General features: G+C 40.4%; 4 protein-coding genes across 4 annotated transcripts in view; 1 reads left to right on the plus strand and 3 right to left on the minus strand.

Moving 5' to 3' along the window:
* The window catches only part of sntb1 (syntrophin, basic 1), a 37,407-nt gene extending 31,096 nt beyond the window's left edge, over positions 1-6,311 (minus strand). Inside the window, exon 1 of the mRNA XM_063488484.1 lies at positions 5,618-6,311. Within this exon, the coding sequence (XP_063344554.1) occupies positions 5,618-6,161 (544 nt within the window). The 5' untranslated portion in view covers positions 6,162-6,311. The remainder of the gene's footprint in view (positions 1-5,617) is intronic.
* Positions 6,312-12,815: 6,504 nt separating this feature from the next.
* On the plus strand, positions 12,816-14,966 carry LOC134637920 (nuclear factor 7, ovary-like). Its single transcript, XM_063488485.1, has 2 exons — positions 12,816-12,913; positions 13,142-14,966. Exon 2 carries the CDS (start codon positions 13,164-13,166, stop codon positions 14,421-14,423), a length of 1,260 nt encoding a protein of 419 aa, XP_063344555.1. The 5' UTR covers positions 12,816-12,913; positions 13,142-13,163; the 3' UTR covers positions 14,424-14,966.
* Positions 14,967-17,467: 2,501 nt separating this feature from the next.
* Positions 17,468-19,327, minus strand: LOC134637921 (CCN family member 3-like). Its single transcript, XM_063488486.1, has 5 exons — positions 19,263-19,327; positions 18,883-19,111; positions 18,527-18,781; positions 17,925-18,148; positions 17,468-17,761 (listed from the first exon to the last, which is right to left on the minus strand). Exons 1-5 carry the CDS (start codon positions 19,311-19,313, stop codon positions 17,468-17,470), a joined length of 1,053 nt encoding a protein of 350 aa, XP_063344556.1. The 5' UTR covers positions 19,314-19,327.
* A 4,853-nt stretch (positions 19,328-24,180) lies between these two features.
* Positions 24,181-27,516, minus strand: LOC134637918 (zinc finger MYM-type protein 1-like). Its single transcript, XM_063488482.1, has 3 exons — positions 25,621-27,516; positions 25,082-25,196; positions 24,181-24,874 (listed from the first exon to the last, which is right to left on the minus strand). Exons 1-3 carry the CDS (start codon positions 27,147-27,149, stop codon positions 24,347-24,349), a joined length of 2,172 nt encoding a protein of 723 aa, XP_063344552.1. The 5' UTR covers positions 27,150-27,516; the 3' UTR covers positions 24,181-24,346.
* Positions 27,517-27,802: the final 286 nt, after the last annotated feature.

The raw sequence follows: 27,802 nt of genomic DNA on the forward strand, positions 1-27,802 counted from the left end.
TATGTAGTCAGGTGTTGATTAATATCAGGTTAAAGCATCCTATTTGATTTGATATACCTTTATTAGTCCCACAAGGGGAAATTTCATGTTATGGCTGCCGACCTATTGCACGCAATGGCGGCGCCATTCTGGTACAAGCTGTTAAAGGATGAACAGGAAATGCATCAGGATAAAGGAGTTTATATTTATTACATCAAGATCTCCCATTAAAAAAAGACAAAACCTAAAAAAAGAAATACCACATAGACAAATCAGAGGATAAAAATTAAGGAGCGAACAGAACAATTATTCTAAGACTCTTTATACCTCTAGCAATTACAGTTGTGGTCAGAAGTTTACATACACTCATCACAAACATGTAATTTTTGGCTTTTAATGACTTCTTTGAACTATTTTTCCAGGTTGGAATGATTATATAACATGTATCTTTAATGACTTTAAAAACATGAATTGGGTGCACAACGTTGAATTTATGACATGTAAATGGACTGGTTTCCTTGCATGGACCAAGCTTTAAAGCCAGTTCTGAAATGTTCAATAGGGTTGGGGTCGATGCTATGGGAAGGCCATTCCAGAAGCTTAATGTTGGCCTGCTTTATCCTTTCCAAAAACCAGTTTTGATGTGTGTTTGGAATCTTTCTCCTATGGGAACACCCAGTTGTGTCCATGTTTCAACCATCTAGCTGCTAATTTAAGGTGAAGCTTAAGAATTTCACCTTAAATTATTTATTATTTCACTATATCAAATGTGCAGTAACAGCAGCAAAAACAGTGCATGATGCTACCAACACCATGCACGACAGCTTGTACAGTATTCTTAAATTTGAAAGCTTCACCTTTACAACTCCAAACGTAGCTCTTGTCATTGTGGCCAAACAGCTCAATATTAGTTTCCTCTGATCATAAAAATATTGATTTTGATTTTTCCATGATGATATGAACTGTGATAGTGTAAAATTTGTTTCACTTGTGGACAGTGCAACTGGTGTCCCAGCAGCTCACAGTTTTCTCCTCTCATCTGAGGCTGACAGTTTGGGTCTTCTTCCAGACCTTGGCAAAGTGGTGACAGATCTGAAACTTGTATTGACATACAACTGCTTGAAGTTTTTAAATTTCTCCAAGAAACCTTCCAAATTTGTGTAAATCTACAATTCTCCTTCTTACATCTTCACTAGTTTCTTGGTCTTTTGCACTGTTCTGAGTATTGGTCAGTCCAATGAGCGCTGTCAAAAAGAGACTACTGGTTGTAGTCAACCATGATCACAAACAAGAAATTAATAAACCTTGTCAAGTTAAACGACCTTCAGCACCACTAATTAAAAGATTTAAGTATATGTAAATATACATTCATGCCCATGATGAGTGGATGGAAGCTTCTGAGTAATTTTTTAACTGTTATTAAGTCATTTTTAAACATCTTAAACAAGGAGAGTGTTGGCAGCTTCTAAAATAGTCAAGTTAATAGAACATCCTATTGCTCTGAGGTCGGTGAAAAATCAATTTAGACTGTTATTTATAATGGCACTTTTATAGTCTTACTGATCCCTTAAGACACTTTTACACTACAAGCCACACTAAGCCCTTCCCACAGACATTCATACAGCTCTTTATCACACACATGCACACAATAACACCAGTGGATGCGTTGTGGAGCAATTTGGGGTTAAGTATCCTGCCATAGGACACTTTGATATATAGATCAGAGGAGCCAGGTATCGTACCAGCAACCTAGTTACATAATTACTCCAATTTACATCTTAGCTGTAATCTGACATCAGGAGTAATATATTTATCCTTAATTTCACTTGATGACTGATCACACGACTACTTAAATTAATACATATATGTCTTAAAATAAATAATCTTTTTTCCCACCTACCATCTATTATAGGGTTAAACAATTCTGTTATATTTACAGAGACGAGTGAATTGACGTGTTTTTCTCCAAAAGAATTCTTCTCATCTCTTTTCATCTTAAGCATCTTAAGCTGAGGCATAAATCAACTTTAACACCCACATGATTGGACTGAAGTGTCAATCATCACTGCATAAAAACATTTAACAAAAAGAAAACATAAGAAAGAAAACAAAAAACACAGTACAGGGACCATAAAATTCTTATTGTAGTTAACGCTGAGAGGTAAAAGGGTTCACATCCGTGATGTTGCCACGCAGGGTATTTCAGAGGTTTTCTATAGAGCCCTGATAATGCGAGAGGAGGCAGATTAAGACCTATGTTTGCTGACAGAGGGCACAGGAGAATCCCTCAGTGTCATGTAAGGGCTCAGTGCACTTCAAGCAAACTGTCTGATAAAATGTGACATCCGATCACGTCTAAAAGCAAAAGTGTGTTGGGGAAGAGTCAAGTGAAGGGAGGTTTATTTAGAAAGCACATTTACAGCGGTAGACAAATAAATAACGCAAGACCAAAAAAAACAAACACTTGCCATCCAGCACCCCACTGGTTCAAATCTGTGGAAGGACTCTGTGTCTGTTTGCTGTCTTTATCTGTACAACATGAATCATTCAAACGGGTAAACAGTGTTCCCTCAAAGGCATTCACGGTATTCCACTCAGTGTTGTTAAAGTGAACAAAAAAAAGAAGCTTGTGAACACGAAACCTGCCTTCTTTCTCACCTCTGCACACCTGTCCATTAGCTCTTTTGCAGAAGACATTTTGATGTGTTGCACTGGCACAAGTAAAGGTGTAAACAATAAAAATAATGACTGGTAAATTCCATGTAGCCGCCTCTGTTTCAGGGCCCTGGTATTTCTCATGCTCATGCAGCTATAATTACATTTAGCATTATTTTTCTATGCTTTGCTTTTCTTGCTGTGACGTGTCAAAATGTCTTCTGTGAACACAGCGCACTACAAACCAAAACTCTGGCCTTTATCATGGTGACCTGCCGCAAGCGGTTATTTAAAGGTGACCGATTAAACTGTGTTCTAAGCCGACCTCGTTTGCAAACAATCTTGAGTGCAAACATCCAGCTGCACTGCACAGCACAAGGCAGACTCTCCAAGTTTAAAGTGTAAAATTAGTGTAAAATTAGTTTCACTTGTGGACAGTGCAACTGGTGTTTCAGCAGCTTACAGTTTGGTGGTTCCTGGGTTTTCTCCTCTCATCTGAGGCTGACAGTTTGGGTCTTCTTCCAGACCTTGGCAAAGTGGTGACAGATCTGAAACTTGTATTTACAGACAACTGCTTGAAGTTTTTAAATTTCTCCAAGAAACCTTCCAATCTACAATTCTCCTACTTACATCTTCACTCAGTTTCTTGGACGTTAACACTGTTCTGAGTATTGGTCAGTCCAATGAGCGCTGTCAAAGAGAGACTACTAGTTGTAATCATGATCACAAACAAGAAATAATAGGCCTTGGCCTTGTCAAATTACCGATAACGGTGACAGATTAGTGTTCTGAGCGGACCTCATCTGCAAACAATCTTGAATGCAAACATCCAGCTGCACTGCACAGCACAAGGCACACACTCCAAATCTAAAATTCTGTGGCACAAACTTCGATGATTGTCTCTAAAGGCGCCATTTGTTGATCGGTCCTTCAACAGACCACCATAACATTACCGGTTGCGGTTGCTAGGAGTTTTGTGGTGCAGAGCCTTTACTGATCTCCTTATAGAGATTCCCATTTGGTTTGTCTGACTGCATACTGAGCAAAGAACAGAGCCTACCGAGAGTCTCTGAGGACTCTTTAACAAAAGCAGGAGGCTCTCTGACATCAGGGCTTGAACCATTGTTCTCAGTGGGTCAAACTGCTGCCCTCTCACAGCTGTGTGAAGCGGAGGGAAGTAGCTGCTGCCTATTTTCAGCCAAATCTGTCCTTCGTAATGAGTTTCCAAGATGCCTTGTCGGTGCTTTAGTAAAGGATACACAGATTACAAACATCCACGTACAAATCTTTTGCACATTTGCAGACAAAATGCACTAGCACACTCTATTCCCACGGGACAGGTACGATCTCCTAAAAGATACATCAAATGTTTTGTCTTGATCTCTTTCCTCATACGATACAGTCTGCCTCTCTCAAATCTTTTCAAGGTGGCTCCCACTCAAGAATAAAATAAAATGGTGCTGATATTTAGGTTTGACATATCACTATTCATTCGATTTTACTTTACATTTGACTAATTGATGCCATTTTGTTGTGCAACACCTTCATTGTTACCCAATTTCTCACGTGCAAATTATCCCCCCTAAATAGCAGTTACTGTGAAAATACCAACCCTCGCAGTAATCTTTATTTCAGCCTCTTTAAATCTCTTGTTAACTGTCCTTCTGTTTCAGTCTCTCATCCACTCAGTCTCCCATTAAATGCTCTTATACCCCTCATTTTTCTCTCTCTTCACCTTCCTCTGCTCCGATCTCCTCTGCCCTTCTTTCAGATTGTGATACAGTTTTCAGCAGGGACCAGCATGTCCCCATGAGGAGGGTGATCACCGTGTTTGTGTATCTGAGATGAGAGAGAGTCGTGTGCACGGGAGAGAGAGAGAGAGAGTGACACTTTGTTCTCATTGTCTTGGGTCCAAGAGTCCTCTTAGGGACAGGAATTAAAGAACTGAGAAGTAGGCACTTGTGTGCAACAGTTTCCTGTATGAAGGAATGTGTATGCGTGTGTGTGTGTGTGTGTGTGTGTGTGTGTGTGTAGTAAAATGGTCTTCACCTTTCTCAGTGTGGCTACCCACAGCCTAATCTTGATCTACATCTTGATCTTTTAGCTGAAAGCAACTGTAAAAAAATGAACAGGCTGCACATTTGAGGAAGCAAAAAAGGCCAGAGGAAGGGGAAAGATACGAGTTTGATGTTGCATGATTGTCCCATGGCACATCTAGTTGCATAATACCTATTTCCTTAATCTCAATTATTCTTTTCTGCAAAAGGCAATCAGTCTGTAACCTGTTTCCAAATTATGTAATAAAACAGCACCAAATGCCAGTGTTGTTCAAGACCAAGGTGACTGCAATCTAATTTGATATAAACAGGGTGAATTAATATCGGCTGCTGGAATAATATTTCCTTTCCCGGGTATAACAACAACGAGCACCCTTTCTTCTTTAATGTGAAATAAATTACATCCTACAGCAGAGGTCAAAGTGGAAGCTGTGTTTTTCCCGTTTCTTTTATTTTTTCCTCCACATTCTATTGATGTAATAAGTGACTGACAAGTGACTGTAATTAACTGGAAAGTAGAAAATAAAAAATGTGTCTAATGGACATGATCGAAAAACCTAAGTCTAAAAAGGCAACCATGTGGAGCCAGAGGTTCTTCCGACATTACAGGTGTCATTCAGTGAAGGAGCACTGCTCTCCTCACGTCTTTGAGTGAGTTTATGGGCATCCCAAAAATATTACGCAACATTTGAGAAACTGATACACAAACTGATGTGGGATATGTTACACTCAGCTCTTACCGTCGGGGTATGCTTTTCACTCCTTCACTAAATAAAATCTGTACTTGCACAAACATTCACAGGGGCTTCCAATAAACAACCCGTAATCTAGTCAATCAATGGAAGGTTCCCCGACCTCTACCTCTCTTTCAGGTGTTCCTCTATTTCTTTTATCCTCTCACATGCCTCCTCTCCAGTATGCCTTACCTTCCAGAGTCACCTCTTTCCCGGCTCGTTTCAGCGCCTGCACAGCCTCGTCGTGGGTCGCGTCCCGCAGGTTCATACCGTTCACGGACAGGATCGCGTCCCCCACATACAGAGACTGGGTCTGGTCCGCTGCGAGCCCCTTGAATATTTTACTTATGAGGATGGGCATCTTATTCTCCTTCCCTCCTTTGATGCTAATCCCGAGTCCCCCGACTTCCTGCTTGGTCACCTTGACGCACCGCTTTTTGTTGGCGATCGCGTCGGGTACCCGCTCCGGGAGGTCCGTGAACGCGGTGCGCACAGTTTGGGGGCCATTGTTGGAGTTGGTATTACTGTTGTCATGGTAAGATCCGTTGGTAACACCGTTAGAGTTGACATTGTCATCGACACTCTCGTTAACGTTGCTCTCACAGCTTAACGTGAGCGCTTCCTCGTTCAAGTTGACCAAAACTTTGTGCCACTGCTCTCGCACCAAAACCTCCACAAATCCACTTTTTTGCACTCCAGAGCCAATCGGAACTCCAGTCGCTACTACCACCGCCATCTTTGGAGCATTTCTGTAAAAAATCACATGTGATTTAGTTCCCAGCGCGCTCGCAAGTTCCACCCTATCTCCCTCTCGCCCGGGCTGGACTTTGCCCCCTCTGAAGTTTTCTGCAGGACTTATATCGAGCGTCCCGTCCGACCAGCCCGAGCTCTTTCAGCGCAAACTCCCCCTCCGCTCTGCCTGCCCAAGATCCTATCTACTGGGTGGAGTTTTCCTCCCCCCGCCGTCAGCCGATCCCATCTCCAGATCCCGCTTGTACAAAATGTGTACATCATCTCCCAACTTCTTGTAAAACACGCTAACCAGTGCAGAGGTAAACAAACACCGGGAATATTAGGCAAAAATTCACTTCTCATCTATTCCAGCTACATCAAACCGACAAGACTACCATGATGTGTGCCTACACTACTGTCATGTTAGAGTGGGCTTTACGAATCTTTTACTCTGGCAGGAAAATAAAATGTAATTTGTGGAGTAGAATATTTTTTGTTTTGTGCGCTCTTGGGTAAGATGGAACTGAAGTCACGGAAAATCGGCATTTTTTCCACGGCGGTAGATTTTTAAAGACATATTTAAACAATATTAATAAGAAGAAGAATCATATATATGACTAGAACTAATTTCCAGTCTTCCAAGTGTCTAGTGGGTTCCAGTCTTCTACGAGAGCCCGTTTTTCCGTGGGTGAAGTGAGAAGGTTTTACGCGCGTACAGGAATGCGCCTGTGCGGGTTTTGTTGTTTCGAAGAACGAAAGAAGAGAGGGAGCACGTTTTTCTCTGAAGCTCTGTCAAGGAAGGCCTCCCTCTAAGGCTTTGCTTTGTCTACTATTATTCCAAAGGACGTCCTTACGCCCTGTCAATCATACGCGATCCAGAAAGCTGAAAAAAAGTCAGTCAGCTCAGACCTTGAGAGCGCAGCTGGAGATGTCAGCATAGTGACCGGAGCTTCTCGAAGCATCGCTGGTCAGGCGGACCTTTCTTCACAGGGTTAACCCCTGTGTTCAAGTCTAGTGAGTGACTGACAGTGAGGCTGAGACAAGATCAGTTTCATCTCATCACCAGCTCCTGACTGCATCTCAGTAAAAGCTGGAATACTGAGAACAAGAAAATGTTTAATGTGAACGTCTTTAGCTCCGCAGCTGTCTGGCTGTGGATATTACTCACAGCTGCTCAAGTGCTGAAACGTGCTGAAGTAGACCACAGTGTCACACTAAACTATTAGAAATGTTGCTACGACACCTACCGGTGACGCCTTTAAATACTAAATACTAGAGCTTCTCTTTGCGATTTAGTGAATGTATGACTTGGCCGCAGACTGCTAATGTAGAGTATTTTACCTCGGTTTTGTGCACATATGGCACAATTAGTTTGTGTGTGGGATTAAGTTAAAATGTGTCATTAAAAGTTGTTCAGTTATGGAAATATGTAGTACAGGAATGCTGTGCAGTGTGGGAGACAAGCTTCCCTACAAGCCTGCCCTAAAAACTATGTCAGATCATTACTACTGAGCTGCACCAAAGACATGATTAACTTGTTTATTGTGAGCAAGAGACTGCAACAGAAATACAAGGAATATTTTTAGTTTAATGAGGTGTAGGAGCTACAAGCGATTTTTACTTTTATATGGAAATGAGCTGTCACGTGAAATGTACAATCTTTGTTGTGATAATGACCTTCAAAACAAACAAAGAAACAGAGTGCTATCTTTTTAAAGGTGATGGTACTTAAAGGTGTTAATAAATCTTTTTTATAGCCCTCCTCACCCGGCGACTTGATTGCACATTTTGTTTTCAGTGCATCAGAGAGCAGCTGCACAGAGGTGTGGTTACACACAAACGCACATGTTCTGTGTTGTGGGTCTGTGAACTGGCTTTCTGGCAATAATTAAGAGGGGGAAGCAGTCAGATGAAGACTTACTGGACGCACGTGTGGCCCGATCTTTTGAGCTTTGTTTTTTTTAATTATTATTATTATTATTGGACTTTTTATTGAATCATTTATTCCTTCAGGGCCACCAATGGCCCCAAGGGGGGGAAACACACATGCTAATTCGTAAAGCTCACTCTGGTATATCTTTTTCCCCATCTCTCTTCAACTTTTCTTCATCATCCATCTCTAGTTTTACTAGGCTAATCCTCCCTACTAGGCCTATTTGACCCTAAAAGCAAGGATGCTGTATTTAAAAAAACTTGTCAGCTGCAACATGTTTCAGCTGACAAGTTGAAAATAGGAAGCTAAAGACCAGGAAAGATGCATAATGCTATAAATAAACAAAGCATTTTTTTCAACAAAAAAAGTGAAAAGAATTTGGAGATTAAAAATTATCTAAATTCTACTGAATGGCTGTTGTGTATGGCCTATTAATACATGTAATTCTATAGAGGAAACAATTTCAAGGGCACAGAGACACTTCTGAAAGCCACAGCTACGCAAGGGAGATAACTGTTTGGTGATATGATGAATAAAATGTGAAAATATCTTTTAGTAAATCACAAGAGACGACCATCCAGCTTGCTATCAGTCCATAAGTTTAAAAGGCAGCCCACAGTCTAAAAAGCAGCATCTATGATGAAGTGGAGGGCATTAATGCACATGGCATGAATAACTTGCTCTGTAACTGCACCATTAATGCCGAATGATATATACAAGTTTTGGAGGGACAAATGCTTTTTTCCAGAGATCTTTTTCCAGGGGAAGACCTTGCTTAATTCAGTAAGACAATGCCAAACCACATTCTGCATGTATAATCAGAGCCCCGCAGTCTGGGTGCCAAGCAGGAAAAACTAATATATTTGGTGCATTATGAAATGAAACATACAACAAATGAGGCACTTAACTGTTGAGCAAAACCTTTCAATGTCAATTTTCAAAAAGCTTATAGAGCTGATGCGACTCAGTGAGAGACATGGCCTTACCTCAGCTTTTTCGAAACATGTATAGTCATCATATTGCTTCACCAATATACTTTTTATCTATTAGTTTTAGCTGGAATGAGAATCGAGTACACTGAGAAAACCTTTTTAAGTTTGCTGCTTTAAGACTGACATGTCAGTTTTCCTATATAAAGCTTATACAGGGAAAAACATGGTGGGAATGACCATTGCCTTTGTCCATGCTTGGTGGCACATACATCTCTGTGTTTGTCCCAAACAATATGAGGACACGCTCTTCATAGACAAAGAAAAAAAGATCAGGATTTTGTAAAATACGCTTCTCAAATCAATTAAATGAACACTTGAGATCTCAATGGGAAAGAAAAATCATGCTGGATAAATGTACTGATATGGACTGAGTAATGTGTTAGGGATGAAATGACGCCACATTGTTTGACGGAAATGAAAATTATCAACCAAATCAAAGGGGGAAAATGATGCAGCAGGCTAGTCCATTACCAGTAGTCCAGTAACTCAAAATGTTAGTTTGTATGGCCCCCACAAGCATGTGTGTGTATACCTGATGGTGTCAGGGCTCCTAATGATACACAGTTGGTGTCTTGGGGGATCTTCGCAGATCTGGGGCAGGGGCGGATCTAGAATGGTGGCATGGGGTGGCATGTGCCACCTTAAAATGACTTCTTGCCGTCTCTATTTCTGCCCAAGTTTTACATATGACAGAGTTGTTTATTAAAATAAGATAGCATTGACACTTTGAGCCTAGCTATTAGTAACACTGAATATAAATTTTAAAACTCAGTATATTACATAGTGTTAACCCCTCTCCAACATTAACAAATGGTTCAGCCCATAGTGCCGACCGGATTTATTTCTTGTTTTCAATAGCAACCGATGACTATGATTTTGCCAGAGCACATTTTGAATCAACACCATGGGCATTTCAGAAGCCACCTCTTTCTTACTGGTGGAAAAATGTACAATTTTAACCAATAAAAAAAATTACAACATGTGGGATTTGGTTGTTTAAGAAGCGAGCAACGAGAGGGAGAGAGAGCGATGTCGACAGCGAGTTTTGAGATGTGGGAGATTTGTGATGTTAAGCGTGGAGTGTATAGTTAGTGTGTTTTGTATTGGTTGTTTTGTTTTGTGTGTCAATGAGGGCACTAATGAATGTCACAAAGGCAGATTGTCATGTAAACACTGTCTCCAGGTGGAGTGATACACCTGTTGTCAGGCCTGCAGGGTTTGGTGTCTCCTCTGTCTTGTGGCGGACAAACTTATTTATTTATTTATTTTTTACTGTCACAAATAATTTGTGGGTCATCTTATTGTGACACCTGATTGTTCTCTCATTTTAGTTATAGCAGTATTTTTATATGTTTGTACAAAAAAAAATAAAAAAAAACAAACAACAAACCGCCAGATGCATTAGCTGCATTTTTAGATAAATAGTTGCATATAACTTTATTGTTTGCAAAATTTGTGCATAAGTTTTCAAAATTTACAATTTATATTTGCATTTCAAGTTATGAAAATAATTTACTAAACATGTCTGTGGTTTTTACAGTAAAAAATATAACTACTAGGATTTTATGTTTTTTGTGTGATTTCAGATCAGTTGTGTTAATATAGTATGTCAATGAAAAAATAACTGTAAATTCAGATTTCTAACATTTTGTGTAAATTTAAGCATGTAACAATTTGATTATTTCTAACAAAAAATAGTGTGAAACTTACGTTAGACTTGTTTGTAAATAAACCACCCCATGTTGTGTAGCTTTCTGGATTTTATACTTATTGGGCTACATACTTGTTTATTATACAGGCTATACAGTACATAAAATCAAAATTCATATGTTTTATGTAACTGAAATGTTTAATTATGTGGGCTACAGAAAATAATTACGTTATAGACCATATTTATATGAAATGTGTATAATTACTGCATTTGAATCATTTTAACCATATGTAACACCTGCATATGTGTGTTTTGTTTTTGTTTTGTTTGTTTTTTGTTTTTGTAAAGGCTTTGATTTTGCCACCCCATTTGTTTTCCATGCCACCCTAAAAAAAATTTCTCTAGATCCGCCTCTGATCTGGGGGCCACTCAGTAGTATCAGTTCAGTGGTGTTTATGTGTTGATACACAATAACTTGATGTAAAACCTTATTAGTCCGACAGAAACAAAAAATAAGGAGCAATTTAGCAGCATTAAAAAAAAAGGTTTAAGCAAAATAAATGATCTGTTATTTAGTGGTTAATTTTAGTTTTACCTGCACATGATGGTTTGGCAAAGAAAACAAGCACTCCTGATAGCTTAGGACACTCTTGATAAATATATTTTATTCTCAGCAGTTATATTAGAGACCACAGGTATACAGTTTCAATCAAAGTTTCATTGCCACTCCATGCCTTCATGGCTTACATGACTGAGCCCGTCTATCCATTCACCTGTTCTTTCGTGTTTCCTGCCTCCTCATCCTCTCATATTTCTACTGACTTACAAAACTTTTTCCCAGCAAAAATATTTTTTCTTTTACTTTGATTACAGGAAAAGCACAGCTGAAACAAATTAGATTTGTGTTCCAGGAAGCCATGTAAGTGAGTCAGCGTGCACACCACAAGGATGCTGGATCTACTCCACCCAAATGGAAAGCAGTTCTTGTCTACATGTAGCAGACGCTGGATGGACATTAGAAAGACCAGACATATTTACTGGTTAGCTTGCTATTGAGATTTATGCATATGGATAAAGGGGTGGCATGATGCTGAATGGTGAAAAAGGGGCTGGGAGATTAAATTAATGGCAACTGGACAACTGACTGACACAAAGCTATACAAATATGTGAGAAGCCAGCTGTCACTGTGACATGCTGGTGCCAAATGGAATCTGATACTGAAATGAAATGAAAATAAAACAAAACGGATTATAGTCATGCTGGTAGCACTAAAAGTGTGTAAAGTGCTTAGCTTTGGTTTTATAGAAGAAAATAAAACATTATCATATAACTTGTTGACCAAGTAAAACTTTGCACTATCTGTTTCTGGGTGGTTTTAAAACTCAGGCAACCACAATTAGAAACAAGAACTTCAGTCAAATGTCCAGGCAAAGGAAGGAATATTGCACAATAGTTAATTCCTGTGAGCGAAACACACAAACATAGCTGTGGAAGTTAACCCTTTAAGAACAGAGGTTGTACAAATAATCACTTGCTACAAGAAGAGAGTTTTTCAAGATTAAGACACTCAAAGTCGCTTCTCGTGGCTTTTGTAAATAAGTTAATTTAGTGATTGCAGTAAGAGATAATTAAAGACAGTAGTGCTTATATAACTCATGCTCTCAGTCATTTAATGTCATTATTTGCTTTTCAGGGCTGTTAAGAGGTGAGGGTCATAAATAAACAAGTCAAAGGGAGTGTTACTCAGCAGAGCATGGAGCTCTTTTTGTATCATTTACAAGGAAATGAAAGCAAACAGAACAGTTTGTGTACAAAGACAGGAAACAGGTCTGCATACAAGGTGGGGCTCAGCTCCCCTGTTTTATGTAGAAAACTATGAAGTATTTATTAGATATATCTAGGATGAGTATTTTAATACTTTGAATTCTGCTTATAGTTTGTTGTTTTTATAGTACATTTTTACATGCATACTTTTTCGCGCCATGTGGATGCCAACAATAATTCACCAGTTAAACCTGGACTTGTGCCCTGTGAGTGTGAGTCAGGGGAGGAGGAGCACATTTCAGTCGTTTATAAGGAAATGAAAGTGAGCATTGCAGTGCAGTCAAAAGTCAAACTTTTAAAGGCATAATAGTTTGTTTTAAAGAGGCAGCAGAACAGATCATATGTGTCCATGAAGGTAAGGATCAAGTCCTTTAATAATATCCATTTAATTATGTTTATTCAAAGTAAAGTGAATGATTAAAACTTGTTGATTAGACTTTTACGTGGAAGTTTAGTTGACAGCAGCATCGGGGTCACTCTATGATCATGTTGTTAGCTTTGTTTTGTTATTTTTCTGGTGTGTAATGGCTCATATTAGTAATTCTATGAATTAATAAAAGGTATTATTATTGATACTCAATAGATTTCAAAGCCATGCTCCAGGAATGGCCGCAGCCAGCAGTTTTCTGACAGAAGATCAGCTCCAGTGCTCCATCTGCCTGGATGTCTTCACTGAGCCTGTTTCTATTCCATGTGGACACAATTTCTGCAAAGCCTGTCTCACCAAACACTGGAAAGACAAAGACCAACGTCAGTGTCCACTGTGCAACGAGAAGTTCAACAAAGGGCTCAAACTTCGTGTCAACACCGGATTCAGGGAGGTTGTGGAGAATTTTAAGACGCTCCATGTAACAGCTGAGAATAATTCTCCACTCACACCAGGACAGGTGCCATGTGATTATTGCTCTGGCAATAAGTTCAGAGCCTCTAAAACCTGTTTAGTCTGTTTGGCTTCTTTCTGCGAGACACATTTAGAGCCTCATAAGAGAGTCGCTGCCTTAAAAAGACACAGACTGACTAATCCTGTGCATGACCTGGAGGACAAAATATGCATGAAACACAACAGAATTTTAGAGTTCTTCTGCAGGACAGAGCAGACTCGTGTTTGTACCCTGTGTACGGAACACAGCGCTCACGATACTGTCCCTTTGGAGGAAGAATATGTAGATAAAAGAGCTCAGATGGGGAAGGAAAAATTAGAAGAGCCAGAAATTAAACAAGAACAAGCACAGAATTATCAGAGGATAAAACTGAAAACACAGAGCAAGAAGAAAGGCAAAGGTAAAGCAAAAGCAAACGTGCCTAATCAGACAGTAGGTCCTCCTGCTTTTTCTTTTCTCACTGAGGAGCCACGGCACATGGGTGGCTATTCCTACATCTCTGAAAATAAGGGCTTGTCTGAAGGGAGATTTTATTACGAGGTTCATGTTGGAGGGCAGACCGGCTGGGTTTTAGGAGTTGTCCCGGAGTCGATGCAAAGACAAAAGAAATTCAGACCAAACCCCAGGAATGGAAACTGGATTGTAAGGTCGGGAAGTAATTACTGCAGATGTCAACGATGCCTGCAAATGCCTGTTTTAAGAAGAAGGCCTGAAAGAGTCATGGTGTTTGTAGATTATGAGCAGGGATACTTGTTCTTCTATGATCCAGACAATGCAATGATAGTGTACTCTGTTACTGGCTGCAACTTCAGCGAGAGGATTTTCCTGTTCTTTCGTCCTTTTGAGGAACTCAGCTGTGTACAGAGGCTGCAATGGAAGTTCCGAGAAATTTTTCAAGATCCAGAATCAAATCGCTTATACTGGATGTTTGCTTTGATATTCCTGTTTCTGCTTTCATATTGGACGTCACTGAATGAACAGTAGAGAGGGCTAATCTGAGCCTACCATTGATGTGATTTCATTTCATTTCAGTGCTGGATGCTTGGCAACAATGACGTGGACCTTTGCTTTTTAATTTACTACTTTTTAAACTTCCTACTAAAAAAATGTTTTTCAAGAGTATTTCTTAAAGCATCATTTTTTTTTTCATCGTTACTCTTCACAGAGAGACAGAGATGGATATCTTTTCCTTTATGAGCTGGAAGACTAACAAGCTGTGGTCAGTGTGCTTCCAGCTGCGTAGTGATTAAGGAATCTGCCACTTAGCCATGTGCAACAATATGATGGAACTTTATATACAAAATGTCAGAAAATCACATAAATGCTTTTACAGCTGTAATATTATCATTTTTGAGTACATTATTATTGCACGACATGAAAAATGATTCACATTAGGTTTTCAAGAGCATGGTAACACCACTTGGGGGAGCAATATGCTCACGCTTTCTAATACCCCCTCATACGTTCACAAATCACTGAAGTCAGATGAAATACTGTATACAGTACAACTAAACAGTACTTAATGTAGCTAAACCACCACATTGGGTTTTATTTTCAATTTAAAAAAAAAATTTAAGCTCCTTGGAGACTTAAGGTAAAAGCAATTTGTTCTCTGCTCAGAAATTAATGTTCAAGATTTTATATTTAGCAGCCCTGCCATATAATTAACTGGAGAGAAATTTCTAAGATAACCATAATGAAAGATAACTTTTCATTTTGCATTATCAGCTCAAAATTTCTATTTGCAAAACAGTCTCATGGTCAGTCCTGCTGACATTCCCAATAGCCCCAGTTATAGTGTTAATGTCAGTATCATGCCAGCATGCTGAACTAAGAACATTATACAAGCTGAAATAATAATAACTGATACGGTGTTGATACATAAAAGGTTTCTTTATGTCAGTGATACTGTATGGACCTAAGATTTTAAATTGTATTCTGCATGTTTTTCAAGTTGTTACTGTATTGTTGTTTACATGTTACTGGTTTTCTGGTCTATTTCGCATAAGATGGAATCCATTCACTAGCTTTTTCTATGCAAATCCCTCAAAAAACTAAAAGGGATGAATTTTTAATGTTACCAAGATACATACAAGAATTACAGAAACCACAATTGATATATTCGTATTAATAAAAAAATTTTTTTTTAGAGTAAATACAACTGACTGCAACATAACAAGCTTAAAATCCTAGAGCCACATGTTAAAACCACACATCTCCACACACCTCTGGACAGCAAAATAATGCAATCAGAAGCACCGACCACACTGTCAGCCCCCGCTGATTTGAGCTATGAACTAAAGTTTCCACTGAGGAGGTATTTTAGGAAACTGTGGCAGTCCCACAGGGAATATTAGGGTTTTCCATTATGACCGCCCAGGTTGGGTTCATGGAGAGAGGTCAAAGAGCCACCTCCCACTGTCAGCAGAGTTCACAGGGTTTGGTAATTCCCAGGTCCCAACACAGACATCTTAAAGTTTCAAAAGGGAATCCTTTGGAAGAGGTATTTCCCAAAACACGTGCCTGAAAAATAAAATATGTCAATTTATTTCTGTGAAAAAGCCTATTTTTGTCATTTAAATCTGTGAGTGTCGGTGGTTTCTCAAACTATATTACCAAATTCTAAATTCTTCTTCTTCTAACTTCTTCTTAATGTAGAGCAGCCATTGTCAGTCAAGTAATAGTTTGCAAATCCAGAGTCTGACATCAAGTACAGCAGAACAGCAAGATGTAGGACAAAGATCTACCACGCATTCAGCAGCATCAGTAGCACGTTGTGTCCTGCAAGCTTTATTTGCAAGCTGCAAGTTTTATATTAAAAACTTGCATGTGTTTCACATTTTGCTCAAACCAATTGAAAATGATATTTTATCCTACCTTCATCCCAAAAGTAAGAATGATTCCAAATGCAGATTTTATCATTGCATGGCAATAAAAAGAACACAGCTTTCATACAAAAAATACACCTTTATTTCAAATGCTGAGTTTTGCAATTTTTGTTCAGAAATGTACAAAAAGAAGCCGAAAAGAATCAAGCAGAAAAAATATATACAATTTGTGTTTAATATTACCAATTAACTCTGTGTATTCAATACACACTCGGTCAAACAGGCTACACAGCAAGTATTTACAAAACTTTTGTCATGATCAAAATAGCTGTTACGTGCACTACTTTAAATAAAAATACAGAAACAAGTCCACTAGAAATAAAAAGCGTACATTTAAAACAGAGGCAAGATTTCAGGACAATGTTAGAAATGGCACTTAGACACCACAGTGACCTCTCTTTCACAGGTTGAGCTTTTGTTTGCAACAATGTCCAAAGTAAACAGTTCAGTTATTTCAAAAACGTGTCTCACGGTGGGAGAAAAGGTTACTGATCGCCTCTGGTTGTAACCTTTCGCTCACTTTCCTCTTTTCTGTCTGTTTATCAATATGAATTTTAATCCAAGTGTCAAGCTATAAAATAACATTTATTCTGATACAGGGTATTCTTGAATTTATTAGCAATAAACATGTTGCAGAAAGGCTTTGTACAGCCATGACACAACCCTGTGCTTGTATATCATCATCCTACTCTACCTCTTTAATAGAGGGTGTTTAAAAGGCTCTTTACAGCCTACACTCATCTGTCCAAATCTATTATGGAAGGATTGCAGTATGCTGTATCTGATCTCCAAAAGTGATAAAAAAGGCCGTATAAGTCATAAGGTTTAAGTGCTTTCATCGTACTTAATAAAAGTAAAGATTTTTTTTTATCTTCCACAGGACATGAAACAATTCCTCACCAGGAGGAATCAAAAAATGAATACATGAATACATGTACCACAATGGGCAGATGTCAGATGTGTATATGTCCCAAATTATAGCTCTATAGAATATAGTGTGTATAATGTGAATTGTTTAAAATAAGTTCTTCATTCATACTAAAGATATAGATGGTTTTAGAACAGAGCCATCAGCCCCACTCTGATGTTTGACTCGTGATAATTGTGATCTCACTAATAAACTTTTTGGTACTCCCTGATCTACATTCTCATGCCAGTGTAACCCAGCTCTGAGGGCGGCCACACAGCATTGTCTCGAGGGCAGTGGCGGTGGCAGGCACACGTCACGATCACCATGACAGGCCTCCGTGTAGTTTTCCCATTAGCACACTGGAACTCCACCAGCGCGGTTTTGGTTCTGTGAGGGGTGCAGCAGCGTCCGTCTGTGCAGGAGCCACAGAACCGAGGTTTGTAGGCTTGGACGCTGGTGCAGTTCTTATAGGAGAGGTGAATGGCTTTGCTGCTCCTCACCATCTTCTGGCACCTACTGCCTCTCTGCAGGGAGCGGTAGATGCAACAACTCAGTTAATGTGCGCTACATCGCTCTGGAAAATAACTTCATTCTTGTGCTTTGTCGTTGTGAAATTAGCTCATGCAGCCAAGTTACGCAGATCTAACCAAGCTAAAGAAAATGCAGAAACCTTTACTCAAACTGTACCTTTTGTGCAAGCTGTGTCAGCTGGACCTGCTGCTCATCACAGGGTCTAATCATACACAGCCGACTCTGCTTCACCATCTCACACCGGCTGTTCTTATTTGTGACCCTGGTGGACACTCCCATGCCGCACGTTTGAGAGCACGCTCCCCACTCTGTAGTCTGCTCAATGCAGTTCAGGCTCCGGTCCCATCCGTCAAAACTCACAGTTTCTTCCTGACGGTAGGCTGAATGAAACACAGAAAGGCAGTTTAGACAGAAATCTAAAAGTAAAAGCTTCAAAGCATATTCTGGAAAAGCCAGTGATCACCATGTGCCATGGCATGTTTAAGAGACCATGCTCAGGTTGCACATTCCAGACTCATGTTACAACACTGTCTCTTTGTTCTGTGCTTCCTCGTCCTCAAATCTTACTCTAATTTCCTCTTTTACTCCTTCTCCTGGTTCTTACTACCTTAACTCTAAACATGTCAAAGAAATATGCAAAACCTTTTACCACTGTGACTCACAGAGGAGTGACTCCAATGTCAAAAAAGAATGTGCAGCTTATGTACACCTCAGTATAAACAGCCCGTCTCATTTCATCCTACTTGCAGTCTTCTCACCTGCCATGGCAAAGCCGCCCAGTGCACTAGCCCCAGCCTGGGGCTCACACACCCACTTCTCGCAGCACTCTCCAGGCACCTGGATCCTGCGTGGCATGGGGCAGTCTGGTCCAGGCAGCATAACATCCACGTTGCAGCGTGACACACATGCCACCTGCCCGTCGCGGCATATACACTGGTACTTACAGCTGGGGAAAAAGGTCTGACCGTTCTGGTAGACAGAGCCGTCTATAACACACACAGCTACCTTGGGAGCTGGAGGAAGGAGGCAAAACAACAAGAGAGGGCAAAACTATGAAGGGTTAAGCTATGATTTTGAAAACTCTACGTAGTAGCCCTAAGATCACCCCATTCACCTGTACAAATACCAGTCCTCTTGTGGATGTCAGCTGAGTAGTCACATTGGAGCCCTTTACGCGTGTCACAGGGATTCATGTCAGAGCACGCCTGCCCTTTTTGACGGGCACACACCAGGCAGCAGACGCAATCATCCAGAACCAGAGGCACCCCAGGGGGACACATGGGAGGCTCTTTAGGGCACTGGCATCTCCGTGGACACACCTGGCACCAGACTAGTGTAAAAACCTAAGGAAAAAACAAAAAATGTAAAAATATACATCAAATATATATAAAACTATTTAAAATGATTTAACTACCTGGTATTAAATAATAAAACACTTTCTATGTTAAAACCTAAAGTCCTACAGGGATATTTCATTACCACTGTGATTCCTACCTGTGCTGTGACGAAGAAAACAAATACCACTCTATCCACCACACTGACCATCTTCCTGCATAGAATCAAAACTATTTGCAGCCTAAAAAACGGTCAGTTGTCTTCAGGGTCCGATTTGAGTCCTTTGGTTCAGGGTTTATTCTTCCCTCCTCTCTGGCTGTGTGATGTAGCAGAAGGTGTCTTTGTCGTTCTGGTCAGAGTTCAGAAGAGGAGGACCTTAAATACAGCCCAGCTGTCCTGCTGGCACCATGACGACAAACAGGAAGGAATGCTGGAAAGATCTCCCAGACTGCTGGACGAAGGCAAGGGCTGCATTTTATGGAGCGATCGGATCAAAGACATGCCACAAACCCAACAGAGGGTCCAGCTGACACAAGATTGGATTCTCAGAGAAAACTTTTTTATTGTATTCAGCTGAATTAATCATTATAAATTATTTTTGTGCATTCACTTGATTGCACAAGACACAGCCATTTTTGTTACATACACTTTAATTATAACTATCTATATTATAGGTTCCTTTTCTTGTAGTCCAAGATGTTAATATCATATACAGTTGGCTGGCTGTTCCTTTTAACCCTTTGACCTCTTTCCTTGAACCGTGCCTTGGAGGTCACAGTGAAAAACCATGCTGTTCCCTCTAGACTCATTTCTATTTCTTTAAATAGCTGCACAGTGGAAACATTTGGTTCATCAGCAGCTTGGAAAAGCAGGGAGATGACAAAACCACATCTGTTCTGAGGTGTATTATGGTTTCTTCTCACCAGACATATGTCCATGCAATAGAGATGGAGCTAACTGGAATCCAAAACGAAAATCATTTAATGTGGGCGTCTGATTCCAGTCCAATACAGTTTTCATGATCATCATATAAAATATCAAGACATGAAATAGGTTCAATTTTTGTAGTTGTTCTTGTAATCCCACATGCATGTTAGGAGACATTTAAACAGATTAAAGCAGATAACCTTGAAATTGGGTTCACACAAAGTCATAAGTGGATCCAGTGCCACTAAAGTACAAAGTGGGGTTTAATAAAGTGTGTGGCAGATGTTCATGAAGGATGCCCTTCTTGACACAACCCAACAGTGCAGGAGTTTAGTGTTCAACATTTTCTGTTTTGGAAAGTTGGCATACACCACCTGGTTTCACTCAGTAATACCAAATTTATGCATGCTGATATCTGTTTTGTTGCCACAACAATATATATTTTTTCACATTTCTAAAATAAGTGAAATAATTCAAAACTATGATCACATCAGGAAGTGTGTCCAGGTTCCAGCTGTTTTTAAAAGCTTCTCGGTCCTTCACAGTATACTTCCCCTTTGATGGTGAGTAACATAAAGCAAGCCAACCCCCCCCCAAAAAAAACTCAAACTCTCTAAATAACTTGGCCCTGCCAAAAACTTCAAATTCAGTGCTGTTCAAACAGTTTTACCAGAGGAAGCCAAAGAATGTCAAACTTCACAACTTTGTTTGCTCAGTCTGCGCAGAGATCTACTTTTTAACTTCTTCCATTATCTCCTCTTCAGCTTCTTTGGACTAATAGGAGGAGAGGCTGTGCCAGACATCTCATCATGAGCAGTAGAGCAGTAGGACGTTATAGCTGATACAATGTCACTAAAAAAGAAAAGATTTTTTTAACATCCATCATCTGCTTTTGTTCTTGTTTCTTTACACTATCAACCATCCAAGATGCCTTTCTTTTGCTATTCACTGGCAGAAAAATACATTATTTGAATGCTCTTCTAATATTTTCCTTTTTACCTGATTACAAACTTTACAACTTTTAGATCACTGTAGAGTTTGCACTGGCCGTGACCGTTAGGGAAAATATTTAAATTCTTGGATATCTTGGAGCAATGTGGTTACAAATCTGTAGATTTAAAGGAATGGGTCAAAAAATGTAGATGGCACCGTAAGAGAAGGAATACTGTAGAAGCTGAGATGACATTTATCCACATGTGCTAGTCTTTCTGTGTCTATATTTATTTCTCCAGAGGGGGTCTGTGGCTACAATAGTAGATGAGGTCTCATCCCCTTTTTTTTGTTATTGTCACTCGTCTTTTGTTTACCTGTTAAATGCATTTTATAATCCAGCGGTAGGAAACGTTTTAGTGCCACTTTAAAATGAGATTTGACACACTGAGAGGTTATTACCATAACTTGGCCTGTCATCCTGTTGGTGTTGGTGTTGGACTCTGCTGTAGGGCTGTAAGCTTTTTGCCACACAGGCCACACAGTCACAGCCTCCTCTGAGAGCTTCACGCCATGATTCTCTGAGCGTTTACAATCAACAATATTTTGCAACAAATAATAAGGAAACCTTTGTGGTGAACACTCTGTGTGGTGCAGTGGGTGGAGTATTCAGCATCTTTGACCTGTTCTTTATATTGTATACAAATTTGTATGATGGCAATAGCCACTGTGACAAGGTACCATCTAATGGTTTGTGGATTACTGTTTTAAAATTCTAAGTTTGGCATTCTGTTTCCCTTTGAAAAGGGGGGGGGGGGGGGGGGGGGGGGGGCTATTTGGACAAAGTTATTGGCTTATGCTATCTGGCAGGCTAGCCTGGTTAGCAGTGTTGGGAAGCTTACTTTTAAAATGTATTCCACTACAGATTACAGAGTACATGCCCCAAAATGTATTTTGTAACGTATTCCGTTACGTTACTCAATGAGAGTAACGTATTCTGAATACTTTGGATTACTTAATATATTATCATGCTGTTTACAACTACATGAATGTGATTTATTACTATTACTGAAGGTCCGTAGTAACCATAGTGAAGGGACCTCTGGTCGGGTTTCGTGTCGGGCTCGTTGCCGAAAAATAGCTTTACTTTGTTGTCTGGGTCAGCGGTCCCCAATCCCCGGGCCTCGGACCGGTACCGGTCCGTGAGTCGTTTGGTACCGGGCCGCGAGAGTTGAGGCTCAGGTGTGAAATGTATGGTTTTCAGGGTTTTTATCGGTTTTCAGCATTATTTTGTTATCGTTTTTATCATTAACTCGGTTTTCCTGGGTTTTTTCACGTGTGTTATGAATAAATCTTCTTTTTATCGGTACCGGCACTAGTTTTATTTTGTTGTATTTATCCGGGACACCTTATTGCCGGTCTGTGAAAATATTGTCGGGCATAAACCGGTCTGTGGCGCAAAAAAGGTTGGGGACCGCTGGTCTGGGTCAAGTTTGCTAGCAAGAGACAGACAGAGGCGTTGAAAGGCTGCTCCAACGGAACTTATTTTTTCGGAGGAAACACGAACACAGTGTACAGCGTACTTACAACTGGGCTCGTCAGGCACTCTTCTTGGCTGCAGTGGTTATTATTATATTTACATGCTTCCAGCTCCCGTTTCTGCTCGATGACAACTCATACTTTTCCACTCTCCTTTTTCTCCCTCCTCCCGCTCACAGACACATAACGGGTATGGCAGTCCATTCTCCCTGCAGCACAGAGTACACTGCCCACTATGCCTGTAGCATTCTGCCTATTAGCTTAGCACAACAACAACAAAAAGGCGTTCTCTCACCCAGGAAACACGCAGTTGCAGAGAGAGTCACCCTGTAACCATGGCAACCGTAACGCTGCCGCCTGGAACAACAGAACGTAGCTGTCAAACAAAACCCAAACAGTCCTGACCCGCGACAATATGAAACAGGAAAATACCGCCGTGTAATCCATTTATTTCAACAAAGTAACTGTATTCTAAATACCACCTTTTTAAACGATAACTGTAACGGAATACAGTTACTCATATTTTGTATTTTAAATACGTAACGGCGGTACATGTATAGAGATTGACAGACCACGTGACTTTCGCGCATTGCATGCCGGGAACTCGAGGCAAAACAATCAAAGTACCGCATCAAATGCAAGCATTTGCAGCACCACAAAACGTTCATTCGCCGGTTTCAATACCTTCTTGCTTTTTCTTTGCCCCCCAAAAGAGGAATGTACAAAACGAAGGAGAACAATGCCGGACCGTACAAAGACAGACTCGACGAAAAGGCAAAGAAAAGGTACGAGGAAAAAAATCAAAGGAGTGAAAGGGTCAGACCCTTAGGAGCACACAGAGTGGACAAAAGACGTTAGCGTGCTGCCCAACTTTCACCACGCTCAGATTTATAATTATACGGTTCTTGGAGTGAGTGCATACACTCATGAAGTTTAGTAACTTCAGGTCACTGCAACAAGCCCAGGTACAGTTTACCGACGGATGGGTACAGGACCTTGAAATGCACCGTGTAGAACACAAGACCAAGTTTACCAGTCTCACAAATCGTCTTCATAAATACACATTCGTTAACCGTTTATTAATATAACCTTTGAGCTCAACGGTAATTAATTAGTAGTGGAAATAATTTCTGGTAGGCATTACAGAAATGTAGCAGTGACAATAATATTGTATGCTGTAATCTCACTGGGCAATTAGTGATACAAAAAACAGTTTTATCCTGTGAATAAAAGTATACGTTTTGTCAATGTACCGTGGTAATAACAGAAGCGAAACGCAATATTCTGTCAGGACAATTCACTATTTATGCACAATAAACAAAGGAGCATAGCGCGACCATTTCTGTTCAGCGCCAGACTTGCTTGTAACCTATATCACCAATTATGTTATGAAAAATGACGTATTAACTACTACAAAACACTTACCTTTGTGGAAATGCTTGGAGCAGACTAACATGTGAGCTGGAGTGTTCTGGGACATTATATTTGGTCTTTGAATGGCTGCAATCCAGGCCATCGGTTGGCTCTTTTTTACTTCGGAAACATGGCTTGAACCAGTGGCGGCTCCTGAAAAAAATCTCAGGGGGGGCAATTTTTATGATATCGACTAAAATGACCCATTTAATGAGTACATCAAACAACACAATTTTAATTTAAATTTAAAATGAACAACCATATTCTGGCCATTTGTATAGATTTGTAAAAATGAACATGAACAGATTTTTTTTTTTTTTTTGAATGAATGAAAAATAACTATTGAAAACAACAACTGTAAACTGATTGGGGGGGTGGGCTAAAGAGAGAAAGAGAGAGGGATGGAGAAAGAGAGTAAATATGGTTAAGGGTTCTTATTTGTACAAGAACTTTGCTGGTCTGTCTTTCTGAGTGGCAAATTTCTCGATGACCCTGGTGTTGAAATCAGGAAGTTCTTGTGTGAGTTTTTTCTCTATGGACAGCATAGCCAGAGCGTTGAGCCGATCCTGAGCCATATTGTTTCTCAGGAAAGTTTTTATCCTCTTTAAAGTAGAGAAACACCTCTCCGATTCTGATGTTGTCATTGGTGTGGTGATGAGGATGTTAAGAAGACTTACAGTTTCGGTGAATGTGTCTTGAAGGTTGTTTTCCATCAGAACCTGATAGAGCGCCAGCGCACCACTACAACTCTGAAACTCCTCGTTGTCGTAGATCAGGGACAGTTCTGTTTTAAGTCTGGCTTTGTCCAATGAGGGATAGGCTTCCACTGTGGTTTGTAGTGCTGCATCTGGAAAATTTTTGCTGTGTTGTTGGAACAAGTCTCCTTGCAACAGAGTGGCGCTGACAAGGTGCTTGGTGAAAGAAAACCTCTCCTTGGCATGGCTCATAATGGTGTCGCACACCTATCCAATAATATATAATTGGTAAGAGTTAGATTCAGTGGTAAGACTTTGGCACATGTCTCATGTTAATCATTATTCTGAAAAAAAAAATCTGTCCATAACAAAACAAAACAGTCATGACCACTATATCAAATGACATCTGACAGCATCGTCATTAGATTTTATCTGATGATCCGATTTAAATCAGACCAAGCAGCTAGTGCTTACCTCCAGTGCCAAATGGTGTTGCCTGTCTTCCCCCAATGTTCTCCGTCTCTTTGTGGGTGGGTCTTGAACAGGTCCCCTGTACTCCTCATCCACAACCAGATTAGGAAGTGCCTCCCTGATCCAATACATAAGTTTCATTAATGGCTTCTGAAAACTGAATAGGGATATATTAACCAAACACAAACCAAACAAAGGTTGTGTTCTAATTACCGGGAATTACCGGATTTAATTAATAACCGGACCTGGTTTAATGGCTGGGGGAAAACCAGTGCAAGTAAATAAAGGCCCTGGCCATAATTTCAGGAAATAGCCTATGGTATAGGCTACATCAAATCATTACTGGGAATATACTTCATCAAATATACTTAATCAAATATTTTTCATAAAATTACTTCAAAGGCTGATATAAATCAAAATTATCTGAATTCCATTAAACATTTAAGTCACAGAACACAGAATATATGCAGAGAATTTGATAGAATCTATGCATAGATAATTAACATTTATTCTAGGTTACATATTTATGCTTTTATGCCTACCTGATAGCCTGCATGCGGCTGATGAATGTCTGGGTGATCCCTGCGATGGTGACAGAATCGATGTTTCTCTTCTGTAGGTGGTTATACAGCATGTCTACATGTGGCATTATCTTGTGAAACAAGGCCAGGAAAAAACAGAAAGCTTCGTCTTCCAGCATTCTCACGAAACCACCGGCATCTCTCTTTGTAGGGGCATCAAATCCTTCACTGTTACGGATGGTCTGAAAACACCTCACCAGATCGTCTTTATGTTCATACACTGTATTCACAGCACGACTGTTGAAGTTCCAACGGGTTGCCGATGCACTTGGAAGTCGGTGCGCCACCACCTCGTCAAGCACTGCAGTCCTCTTGCTCGATTTAGTAAAAAAAGAAGCGAATCCTGCTATGTCGGAAAAAAAGTGACTGATTTGAGGGATGTGGGAGGTTGCTTGTTGCATTACCAGGTTTAACTGATGGGCATAACAATGTACGTAGTGAGCGTTAGCATAAATGTCCTGTATCTTACGCTGCACTCCTCCAGTGGTACCCCTCATTACAGCGGCCCCATCGTAGGCCTGGGCGATCAACTTTCTCTCTTGTCCCTGGGGGAGGATGAAGCGCAGCCTCTCCGATAAGGCACTGGCTATTGCATCTGCACAAGCATTGGGTAGCTTGATGAATTCAAAAAAACGCTCTTGAATACGGTTTCGTTGGTCAATGTATCTTAGCACCATGACTAACTGACAGTGTGTAGAAATGTCAGTGGTTTCATCAGCTTGAATGGCTAAAAACTTCGCTGCCTTTACTTCTTCCACGATCCTTTCTCTCAGAACTGCCAACATGCAATCCAGGATCTCGTTCTGGACTGTTTTCGAGGTGCCTTTAAATACAGTAGCATTTTCAAGGTGTTGCCTCAAGTCGTGATCAATTGATGCCATCAAGTCGACTAAACCTCTAAAAATCCCTGGATTGTCTGAGGAATCACTTTCATCATGTCCCCGCATTGCTAGCTCAAAAGCACCACAAAACTTAATACAATCGATGATTTTAGATAAAATATGACGGTTTTTATCTACCTCTTCGTTGTGCCTTCTTAAAGCAATCCGATGTCCATCATCTAGCTGCGCCGCTATGCTAGTTTTCCCTAGCACAGCTAGCTTTACACTGTTGTCCATATGAACTCGTGAGCTTTCATGTTTCTTGATTCGTTCGGAGAGGTGCTTTAAGTCGGTTTGTCCAGATTGTGTCCACGTCAAATCACACTTGTCACTTTTGAACAGTATGCACGGGAAACAAAAAAGTGCATTAGCTGTTCCACAGCCTGTCAGCCACGACTTGCGCTGGAACCAACTCCGACAAAAAGTCCTGTTGTATGCTTTTGACTTCTCCTTCGTTGCCTGGGTTAGTTGAATTTCGGGCTTGTCAGGTCCCAACTCTTTAACTTGCAGTTTTTCTGCCATTGTCCTTCTGGCAAAAGGGTAGGTTAGAAGCGATCTAACCGAATTTGGGGGAGGCTGTGCCTCAACCGTTAACAATACCGCTGCCATCGTCTCTCTCTGACCTTATAGCTCACTTAGGCTACTGACTGAGGTAAAATTCTAGAACAGCAAATCTTTGCGCGTTTTCTGCAGGGGCGCAATTTTAAGCGCCCCCAAACCATTTAATTCAGCGACGCTGATAGGTCAAATATTTATTATTTTCCCCTGGCAACCATTTAATGATAGGCTATTTCGCTGCATATCAAGGGCGCTTTGACGAGCGCCCCAGAAGAAGAAAAACACCGTTTGTTGGTTGAACTTTAATGAGTCAGCTGGTGAAAATGTTAAAATACGCCTGGCTGTATATGGGCACACACATAGTAAAACTATCATTGATGAATTTTTTAAAAATATATATTTTTACTCCTCCACATTTGGGGGGGCGGAGCCCGAGCGCCCCCTATGGGCCAGCCGCCACTGGCTTGAACAATTTCTCTTCAACGACGTAATCCGATAACAAACGATCTCTTTACCCGTCGGCTTCCCGTGGCTGTCATGCGACCGGCTATTGCAGTTAATAATACAACAGCTTCTTGCCATTTTTTGTTTCTTTTTATCGCTGTGTAACTGATTTCAATTGAAAGCCTGCTTGCGCTAGTACCGCTTGCCACGAATACCCACAATCCTTTGCGGTTTTACCCCTCAATGACGTCACATTTTCA

This window comes from Pelmatolapia mariae, linkage group LG10_11, assembly GCF_036321145.2.
Source record: "Pelmatolapia mariae isolate MD_Pm_ZW linkage group LG10_11, Pm_UMD_F_2, whole genome shotgun sequence".
NCBI classification, from domain to species: domain Eukaryota; kingdom Metazoa; phylum Chordata; class Actinopteri; order Cichliformes; family Cichlidae; genus Pelmatolapia; species Pelmatolapia mariae.